Here is an 11,147-nt window from a genome sequence, read left to right as displayed (position 1 = left end):
TAAAACACTTCAAAACAAATATCTTGAGTGTTTGAATGTGGCTCTCATCTGTCTACCATATAAGACTTCCGCCAGTAATTAGAGCTGTTAACTCCCATTGAACTACCCACACGTAAATCTTAAGCGTTAAAATCGTTTAAGATACAAAAGTCGAAATGTAAATTTATACAAAATAAATTTAGCATTGTATAGATATTTGCTTACTTTCGATTTTTGTCTACCATATTTGCTTATTGTAATACAAATGGTAAGTCGTTGTTAAGAGGAACAACAGTTGAAGCAGTAAAATATCTAACATCATTGAGTAAATACTTCTTCATGTGAATAAATACAGCACGTGAACGATATCTGAAGATGCGTTCAAGTGAAATATATGTGTACGTCGATTGCTAGCAAATGGCAAAATAAGTACAGAAAAAAACAGGTTTATAAAATAACAATTATTTTAGCAGAAATAAATGCTTTATAAGAATACTTCCGAGCAGAATTTATAGGTAAATATTTTTAGTATAAATACTGTAAATGCTCTGTGATTGAAACATATCAAACACAGACTTTAACGCATAAACACAAACGGATTTTTAAAATGGTTAGCATATTTTAATCAATTTAAAAATAAAATTGGATAAATATTTAAATATAAATAATTTTGTTTACAGAGGTTGTTTATAATTGCCTTTGCTTTGGTGGCCGTAACATCCGCTGCTTCGATATCAAATGAATATCTTGCGCCAGTCGCAGATAACAATTTACCAAATCAAGAATATTTACCACCTACTGAGGAAGAACAATCAAAGCTGGCTGATGATGGATATCGTTATAAAGTTGTACGAAAACTAAGACTTAGACACCGTCGTGATGTTAGTGAACTACCTGCCAATGATTATTTACCACCCACCGAAGAAGCGCAAGACGCACCAGTTGCAGTTGAAACTCCAGTTGAAGACACCGTAAAGGCTGAAGATGGTTATCGTTATAAAGTAGTACGTCGTTTGAAATATCGTCATCGTCGCGATGTCAACGAACTACCAGCTAATGATTATTTACCACCTACCGAAGAAGCACAGGACGCACCACTTGTAGAAGAAGCTCCAGTTGAAGACACAGTTAAAGGTGTTGATGGTTATCGCTACAAGGTAGTACGTCGTTTGAAATACCGTCATCGTCGCGATGTTAATGAACTCCCTGCTAATGACTATTTACCACCCACCGAAGGAGCGCAAGATGCACCAATTGCAATTGAAGCTCCAGTTGAAGACACATTTAAAGCTGATGATGGTTATCGTTACAAAGTCGTACGTCGTTTAAGATATCGTCATCGTCGCGATGTCAACGAACTACCAGCTAATGATTATTTACCACCTACCGAAGAATCACAAGACGTACCAGTTGTAGATGAAGCTCCAGTTGAAGATACTGTTAAAGCTGCCGATGGTTATCGTTACAAAGTCGTACGTCGTTTGAAATACCGTCATCGTCGTGATGTTAATGAGCTCCCTGCTAATGATTATTTACCACCCACCGAAGAAGCACAAGAAGCACCAGTTGCAGTCGAAGCTCCAGTTGAAGATACAATAAAAGCTGATGATGGTTATCGTTACAAAGTTGTACGTCGTTTGAAATATCGTCATCGTCGCGATGTCAACGAACTACCAGCTAATGATTATTTACCACCTACCGAAGAATCACAAGATGCACCAGTTGTAGATGAAGCTCCAGTTGAAGATACTGTTAAAGCAGCCGATGGTTATCGTTACAAAGTCGTTCGCCGTTTGAAATACCGTCATCGCCGCGATGTCAATGAACTTCCTGCTAATGATTATTTACCACCTACAGAAGAATCACAGGACGCACCAGTTGTAGATGAAGCTCCAGTTGAAGATACTGTTAAAGCAGCTGATGGTTATCGTTACAAGGTAGTACGTCGGTTGAAATATCGTCATCGTCGTGATGTCAATGAACTTCCAGCCAATGATTATTTACCACCAACAATAGAAGCACAAGACCAAGAAGTTGCTGTACAGAATCCCGAAGAGACTGCAGTTTTAGCTAAAGATGGCTATCGGTATAAAACTCTTCGTCGTTTAAAATATCGTCGTCATTGAAGCATAGGAAATTTAATACTCAAACAAATCTCATAGTTTAAATACAATATAAAACGAAAATATAGTATACACTGGAAAAAAAATAAAAATCTGATATAAAACATTTAATATTTTTTATTTCGGTTTAGCAAGTTTTTGTTAAACACTCAATGGTAATATGTTATACAGAAGTGTGGAAAGCTTTTCTTATCAATAACTGCTCTTATCTAATCAAGATTCGTTAAAAATATTCGTTAAAAAATGTAATGGGAGTGACTCCACTTTTGTTGGCGAAATTTAGTTGAAAAACGACTTTTGTGCTTTCATATTGAAATTTACGAACGAATTAAAGTAAATTAAGTTTTTCATTTTAAAAAATATATATAATTTATTAAACGAAATATAAATCGAAATGAAGCTGCTTAGAAATAGCTCAACATATTTGGTGATCTTCTTGAGTATGTAAAAATTGTTTTAAAAAATAATTAATAAGTGAAACATTTACAAATAATATTATGAGAATTCATCACATTTAATTTTAAATTGAAAATTTACGTGTGTGCATATTGCTACGAACTTATTACAAAACTTAACATAGTTTCATTGCTTATCAGCATTTGGTTTATTTACTTATGATAAGAAATTACTCATAACATTAAAAAAACTGGCATGAATCAGATTCCAGGTGAATTCATGAAATTTTTACAATGGGAACATCTAAAATTTCTTAAATAAAGTATATAAAAAATTTAAAATTTTATAAATAAATGAGGAAATGTATATATACAATACTTAACAAAATGTACTAATTGAAAATTATTAATAAATTATTAATAATTGTCTAGATTATAGATAAAATTATATTCATGAGTGTATTTATGTGCTATAACTAATTTAATTTAACCACTGTTATGTATTTTATGATGTCACAATATTGTAGTGAGAGTGTATTGATAAATTTTTAAAACTATTAATTTTCTATACATTTGGCGATCCAACATAACAATATAATTTTATCCTTGTATCATCATCAATTACACAATGTGAACCATATATTAATTAAACCTAACATGCATACGGCTTATATACCCATGCTTTCTGAATTAATATTAATATTAAAAATGCGTAGACAGAGCTTTTGTAGAGAAATTTTTATAAACCCAACTACACTAATCAGTTTTGTGCTGCTAACATAAGGCATTGTATTTTTATTATAATTTTATTGGAAAGACTAGTAAACACTTAACATGACCAATATGTGACCATACTGCAAATACCTGGTGTCAAAAAGTCTTGTTTACATTGGACGATACCATGTATTTATTTGAAGTGTTTGTATAATTTTTTTTTATGAACCCAGCAGTTTTTAGTGATATCAATTTCAGAAGAATCACAATGGCATCGATGCTTTACTCATGCTTTAAGCAACTTTGAGGAATCAAATGTGGGGAATATGGGAATATTTTGTAAAAATTTTAAAAATGTTTGCATAATCACTGATGCATCGATTCTTTACTCTGCTAGGAACCTCCATAGTCGTGTATTATTCTTGACCGCGTAGAGTAGCTTTCAGCAATCAGCGTATTGCTGTCTCCATTGAGTATTATTATAACAGTAGATTCTTTCTCATTCTATTATTCTGTTATAGGCTTCTAGGAACCTTCATAGTCGTGTATCATTCTTGATCGCGTAGAGTAGCTTTCATCAATCAGCATATTGCTGTCCCCATTGAGTATTATTGCAAAATAGTAAATTGTTTCTTATCTTATTATTCTGTTAAAGTCTGCTTGGAACCTTCATAGGCGTGTATCATTCTTGATCGCGTAGAGTAGCTTTCATCAATCAACATATTGCTGTCTCTATTGAGTATTATTACAAAACAGTAGATCGTTTCTCATTGTATTGTTTATCATCCTATTCCAAGATTCCGAGATTTTTATCAGCGAATATCGAACTAAATATATTTCCATTCCGCATATCTTTATCCATTGAAGCTGTTTAGTTAAGCTGTTTGCTTACCTATGCCAATCTTGAATCATTATAGAATCATGCTATATATTATTGGAGCAACCCATAAATCGTTATTGTGTCCACAATGTCAATAATTTGTTTCTTAAAATCATTTAATATTTACAAAGCTTTATCTTTATAAATTTTTATACACTATTAGTATTCATATATTATCTTAATCCAATTAAATTTATGTTATAGTCAGAACTCATAAATATACCTACATTTTATTCACATTAAAAAACTTTTACAATCAAAATATAATTAACATTAAACTTAATGTCAAAGAGGAACTATGAGTGCAAATATTAAAATTCATAGCCAAAGTCTACAGATACACTAATACGTAACTTCATCAAACAAAGCTCATCCATTATTGCAATGCTAGGTTGCAAAAATCAAAATCAAAAACTAAAAATTATTTTATTTGAAATCTCATAAGAGCACACCACGTAACTGACAAAAAAAAATGCTACTAACATATACATATACATGTACATAAAAAAATCAACAGTGGCGTTTGCATAATATGTAAAATATATTTAAAATAAATTATTTATACAATAACTAACCATATTAAAATTTTTGATAAAATGGTTTTTTGGTTCATAAATTATTAAAAAAAATAATAATAATTATCACTTAAATTGGGATAGAAACCGCCACTGCATCTTTTTGCAAAGCAAGCTATGTCAGCGGGAGCGTATAATAAACTCACATACCATATTTCTAAGTAGTCCAACATCATTTCAATTTTTAATGGACATCGATGCAACTCAACACTGTGAACTCAACATCGACATCAGTAAAAATTCACTTTAATTCAAAATATGCAACCGGAAGCACGATACCATAATCCGCCAAATGTTTTTACCACAACGAATAGTGTTTAATGCACATACATAACCGGGAATGATGCATAGTCTACAACCGCGTTTTTTTTTCTTTTTTCTATTTCTATTTCTTTTTGGAGAGATTTTAGTACTTTCGTTTTATAACAGCGCCGGATGTTGTGTCCGTTGTATTTGAAGTTGTTAGCTTGTTTTTGTTGTGGCGGTTGTTATTGTAGTTATTGTTGCTTTTGTTGTCTTTGCTGCCTTTGTTACTATTTTTGTTATTTTGTTTTTGCTGTTGTTGTTGTTGTAGTTTTTGTTTTTATTTTGAAAATTTATTCACATTTGATGGACGGATTTTAGTTAAAGTTTATTACTGCGGATTATATTGAGTTTAGTTTGGATGCATTTTGGAATTTTTAGATTTATTTCATGATGACTTTTTTCTTTATTTCAATTCACTTAATAAAATTTATCTTCCTTCTACTACTGTAGTGGCATTAAGTTATATCATCTCCACTGTATTTACAGGTGCATTTTATACAAAATTAGCATTATTTGTTATTTACTGTGATGGTTATGTTTGCTGTAAAAGTTGCCCATAAAAATTTATATATGAATTTTTATTATTATTTCTCTGTTAAATAAAGCTTTTAAATAATTCAATTAGTGTGAAGTTCTTGTTTTACATTCCAATCCAAAAACAAAAAAAAAACATTAAACTTACAAAATAGTTTGTTTATTGAAAATAATTTCAAACGATTTACGGCTTATAAAAATTATTTACTGGATTAGTCAATTTTTAGAGGATTTGAAAGGGAATGATTAAAATTTATTTTTAAAATAAATTTAAATTAACTATAAAAATATATATTTACCTACTAGATTTTGAAAAATATGCATTTTATTTAAAGAAATTATTGGTGGAATTAAAATTGCATTAAAAATTAAATGAAACTATAAAAATAATAGTAAAATAATAGCAATTTTACTAATGAAACTGTAAAAAATATTTACTATTTATTATGATCGAAATATAAAAAAAAATATTTACTAATGATAATAAATAGTAAATATTGTTTATTACTTTACTAGTAATAAATAATAAAAATTTTTTGCTAGTAAAAAGTAATATATAGCAAATATTTTTGATCATAATAGGTATGTTCTACGAGCTGCTCGTAGTTAGACTCAATTAGACTCAAACACAAGTACAAACTCTTCACTCAGATTTTCATGGAACAGTTTAGTGTAAAATCTGGTGAGAACATTAGTGTCGCGCAAATAAACAATACAAAAATTTAAATTCAAACCAAAACAGCTGATTCACACATCAGAACAAATTTTACTTGAAATAAAATGTACGAGTAAAGTCTGCATAGCATTTTCAAATTTCGACAGGGATGTTACGCTCTATCACATGCTCACATTAACTCGAAAATTTGCCAGTGGAACACACTAATAATTAGGTCTCGTGTAACAGACTTAAAAAATGATCATAAACGCAGATGTTTTGTTCTTATGCCTTCAAACTGACTATAGGGCATAAGTTCAGTTAAGTTTTACAATATTAGGTTTATTCATTTTGTAAAGTAAGTAAAGTAAACATGAAAAAACACACTTGTATATGAAATTTTGATAAAATTTTTATTTCAATATATTTTTTAAACTTTGCCATTATTACAAAACTAGATCGTTTTAAATTTATTTTCAATGACTTTCCTACACTTAGCTCCCCATTTCTTACCATCCTGACAAAGCTGTTATTCTGCAAAATTAGTAACTTAATGAAGTTCATATTAGATTTAGTGAAAAAAACTTTTTAGACGATTTCGTTATTTTTTGTTCAAATCCACGAATGAATATTATTAGATACTCATAGACATTTTTCGTGTTTTTTCTTTTCTTCCTAGTTTTTAGTGCTATCAGTCCGCTGCTTTTCGCTTGCTATTTATATTAATAAATATTTGTAACAAATTCAACATAAACTATTACATAAACAAATAAAATGAGAGGACTAATTTCATAATCAATATTAATTCAATCTAAATAAACTAAGTATTAGGAGTGTCTTTCTTCCTCTTCCAATATTGACTTATAAAAGTATGTGCAAATACGTAAGTTCACTTTGTAATACGAAAGTATTCCATATCGGAATTAGAATTATTTAGAATACAAGAGTCTTAAGGGTTATAATAGAGTTATGATTCATTTTAAGTATAAACACTCCAAACTAATTTGATATCTTGCTTAGAATAAAACCAAGATTTTTATCTTTTTGGTTAGAAACAAAATATATGTTCGTTTCACATTACCTATTACGAAAATTTAATAAGCTTAACTTTTGCAGCTTCTACTTAGACAGCTTTGACTGTGTTGTAATTTTTTATATGTAAATTTCAAATGTCTGGTGCACGTCATTTTAATTCCACTCTTCATATAAATTTACATATATTTATTAGATATATTAATACACCGAACTACTTATTTCAAATCAAGTGCTCGCTGTAGCCACTTCTCTTGGATGACCTCACCGAAACTCCATTTCATATTGACTGCAGGTAAAATTTGGAAACTGTATCTATCTCTAGGTTACACATATTGCCTATAAGGTACGACGACGATATAACAGTAGAAGCGAGGGGAGATTGAATGAACTGTACCAGCAGAGTCAAGCATAACTATCACAGTCCCTTTTCCATCCGTCAATTTTATATATTTGCTATTAATATTTTCAATATATGAATATTTTTTACCACAGAGTCTTGTATTATGTTACATGTAACTTTTTCGCTCATCAAAATAAGCATCAAATAATTTCAACAAAAAAAGATGAGTTATAAGCTAGAAATCTATTTTGCCCTGACCTAATAGCTTGGAGGCTTGCATAGTTTTGATAAAACAAAGCTTTATAAATTAAAATCAAACAAGTTTAAATTAAATATTTGGTTTGAATATCGCATTTATGTTAATATCTATTTCGCTACACTCAGATTCAGAAAACTATTTTCACTTCTAACCAGAGAATATTTGCGTACGTTGTGTTCCCTGATGTAACAAAAAAAAAATAATATAAAATAAAAGAATTTTACGTTTACATAATTTCCTGTTTAAATCCTTTGGCTTTTTTAATGTGCAAAAAAAAAGAATGTAAAAAAATCTTGTTATGCTTACCATATGCCACTAATTAAGTCCTGATTAATTAAAGTATAAACACACACAAACACATAGAGACGGTTATATTAATCCAAACACAGATTTACCTACACTTACACACACTCATACACACATACATACACATATACACACACACATACACTTACGTTCAAAGTTTCAGATTGCATTTGTTTAAACATCATTAAAACAAAAAATAATGTAAGGCACGAAAAAAATGAGAAGAGAAAAAGTTCTAAAGGGAAATTTTTTACGCCATATTCTTTTGTATTTACAGTTTTATTCGCATGTTGTGCCCAGGATGCGGAAGGAACACGTCGAGTATTACGTGGACGTAGAACGCTAACACGCAGATACTTTAGTAAGTATGAATAAAATGACGCACTGAAGTAGAAATTGAAACATTGCTGCATATTTTCTGCTTCTTTTTTCTCCCCATCTTCCCCTCTTCCTCTTTCCTTTTATATTATTTTCTTTTCTTTTCAATGAAGAATGGAAGATGCAAAAGAAAAAAATTACACCCAAACAAAAATTTTTTTTCCACTTTGATTAGTAGTATAAAATAAAGGCAAAAAATAAATGAAATATCTGCAGAAAGAAGGTATTTTTGCAAAATTAATAAAATTTAAATAAAACGTGGGGCAGAAAATATTGAGCATACTTGCATGGAAGAAAGACTTCACTTCACAGCAAATAAAATCTCGAAAAATATTATAAAAATTTATGCAAATTTAATTGAGCAAAGAGTGAAATAAGAAATAATATTTCTCTTTTTTTTCATATTTATTTTACATGAAACTATGCTCAAAATAAATTATATATCCATATAACACACAAATATATTATTCAAAAAATTTATTTTATTAATTTTATAATTATTATACAAAGAAGAAAAAAAATGTCTAACATAAATTTGATTTTTATTTATCTGCTATTTTCATACTCGACTTCACTTCATTGCTTTGCGAATGGAATTTTAACTTTTAAGCTGGCCTCGCCATTCCCGGTTGGGCGCTAGTGCTGCTCATAGCAGTTAGTGAACTTTTAATTGGCGTCATACTATATTTTGTGCTGCGCAGATTTATACTATCCAAGGAGGTGGAACAGGCGAATACTTATGCTCCAGCTGCAACCCATGAAGCTTGAAGCTTGCAACGCGCGAATAGTTTTGCACCGAAAAGTCAAAAAGTTCAAAGACGCAACAATTGCTGCATAAATTATGGCACAATTTTACACCAAATTAAAAACAAAAATATGTTTCACAACATTTTTAAAACATTTTAAATATGCAACACTTAAGTTCAATATTTATAACAATATCCAACTATAATATATTGCAACTATAAATGATTTTTTTTTTAAATTTTTTTTTTTTTTTTATATATATTATTTTAAATAAATATTTTGAATTCATTTCACAATATTTCTTATATATTTTAAATAAAAAGTTAGGTTAATGTAGCTGTTGACCAGTTCACTTAGACTCTATGGATGCTTTATTACATCACTGCTTAACCTGAGATCACTGGTTGACCAGTTCACTTAGACTCTATGGATGCTTTGTTACACCACTGCTTAACCTGAGATCACTAACTGCTTGATTTATGGAAGCTATTTAAAATTCTATAGGATATTGAACCTCATTGATAGAGCTAATGTCATGTTTCCCGAAGAAATACGCCTGATTCCACTCAGATCTGAACAACTACAGAAAAAGAATTTTACCACTCCTCCTTCCTCTTCCTATTCATCTCTAACAACTACTACAATATTGATAAGTTTTATCCCATGAATTCTCGCACAGTAATTAGTCATAAAAGCCACGAATTTAGAAATGTGCTCTATTAAGAGACTGAGTAGACTTATAAAGTCTACTACTTCTTATGACGAAGTCTAGACGTTATTTGATCTTTGAGATCTGTTATTCTATTAAGCAACACTATACTACAAAAATAATTTACAAGTAACAATAGCTACTAAGTTGGTGCATAGGAGATAATTGAAATCGCGTCTAACTGAAATATTATCCCAAAAGTTTTCTTCAATGTCATTGTAAACCGGAAATTTTAGTTAGAGAACTAAATGAAAAATAGTAACATAGCATTAGATTCTGTTCAAACGTAGTCTTAATATCTTTAAGACAGACTATTCCGTGTTAAGAAGTTTGAACTAAAATTTTAAAATATTGTATCCTGTTAAATCCTCTTTTGTGTATTGGTTACACATTTGCACGAATTTTTGAAGCAATGCGTCCATTAATGATAAAAGCATGAGATAAGTTAACCAGATTAGGCTCACTAATTTATAAATAACTTTTATAAATATTACTAAAATGCTAATAACAAACTATTGATGTATTTAATGGGTATGAACTACTGAAAGAATTTTTTTAAATTTAAAATGAATTGAGACCTAATTGAAAAGTATGAGCCAAGAGAGACTATCTCTCCATTGGCAATTCTACCAATTAAAGCGAAAATAGCAGTTGTTGCAAATGATGACATAATTTTAAAAAAATTAAGGCTAAAAGTAGGAACATTTATTTATTTTAATTTATGTTTATTTTAATTTGATTAACTATAAAACGTATAGTGAATGTAAATTATTTACTTTTATAACTCGGTAATTAAAGCGGTCTCGCAATTCTGATGTTGCCGACGTCCAGAGTTGGTGTAGCTCCACTACTGAAAAAGACAGTATATTAACTGTTTCGTAAAATAGTAGTTTTTTTTTTAATTTTGCAAGCGCTACCGAAACTTATAAGGTATAGGAAAGTTTTATGTTAGCTACTCAAAAGCTTAACATAAGCATGCAAAAATAACTAAGCCATTTTGGCTATCCGTTAAAACTTGTAGTAATATTGACTTAGCTACTTAGTCAAAGCCAATTTGCCAGTTTTCTGTTAAATGCTCATTTAAAATTACTAGTTTTAAATTTTGATTAAAATGCAAGACTAAGATTTTACACTATATTGAAAAGGAAGTAGCTCCTATCATACAAGATAATTTAGTTTAAAGAAGTTAATATACTAACTGAAATGAATTTG

At 29.6% G+C, this 11,147-nt stretch overlaps 3 protein-coding genes across 3 annotated transcripts in view; 2 read left to right on the top strand and 1 right to left on the bottom strand.

Annotated features, from left to right (window-relative positions):
• LOC119673361 overlaps nt 1–11,147 on the bottom strand; it is a 116,001-nt gene that overhangs the window by 28,804 nt on the left and 76,050 nt on the right. The window lies entirely within an intron of this gene.
• Nucleotides 374–2,175, top strand: LOC119673228. Its single transcript, XM_038084471.1, has 2 exons — nt 374–424; nt 660–2,175. The coding sequence occupies exons 1-2, from the start codon at nt 374–376 to the stop codon at nt 2,103–2,105; spliced, it is 1,497 nt and encodes a 498-aa protein (XP_037940399.1). The 3' UTR covers nt 2,106–2,175.
• On the top strand, nt 2,400–9,289 carry LOC119673360. Its single transcript, XM_038084624.1, has 3 exons — nt 2,400–2,542; nt 8,379–8,462; nt 9,090–9,289. Exons 1-3 carry the CDS (start codon nt 2,497–2,499, stop codon nt 9,245–9,247), a joined length of 288 nt encoding a protein of 95 aa, XP_037940552.1. The 5' UTR covers nt 2,400–2,496; the 3' UTR covers nt 9,248–9,289.

Source organism: Teleopsis dalmanni, chromosome 1 (genome assembly GCF_002237135.1).
Source record: "Teleopsis dalmanni isolate 2A chromosome 1, ASM223713v2, whole genome shotgun sequence".
NCBI classification, from domain to species: Eukaryota; Metazoa; Arthropoda; class Insecta; order Diptera; family Diopsidae; genus Teleopsis; species Teleopsis dalmanni.
Note: the sequence above shows the minus strand (reverse complement) of the source record. Positions and strands in the feature narration are given on the sequence as shown.

Bases quoted from the DNA above. Each gene is read 5' to 3' on its own strand.
- LOC119673228 (XM_038084471.1), top strand. From the start codon at position 374: ATGTGTACGTCGATTGCTAGCAAATGGCAAAATAAGTACAGAAAAAAA. The intron at 425-659 runs GTTTATAAAATA...TTTTGTTTACAG, and splicing joins ATAAGTACAGAAAAAAACAG to AGGTTGTTTATAATTGCCTT.
- LOC119673360 (XM_038084624.1), top strand. From the start codon at position 2,497: ATGAAGCTGCTTAGAAATAGCTCAACATATTTGGTGATCTTCTTGA. The intron at 2,543-8,378 runs GTATGTAAAAAT...TTGTATTTACAG, and splicing joins ATATTTGGTGATCTTCTTGA to TTTTATTCGCATGTTGTGCC. The intron at 8,463-9,089 runs GTAAGTATGAAT...TTAACTTTTAAG, and splicing joins GCTAACACGCAGATACTTTA to CTGGCCTCGCCATTCCCGGT.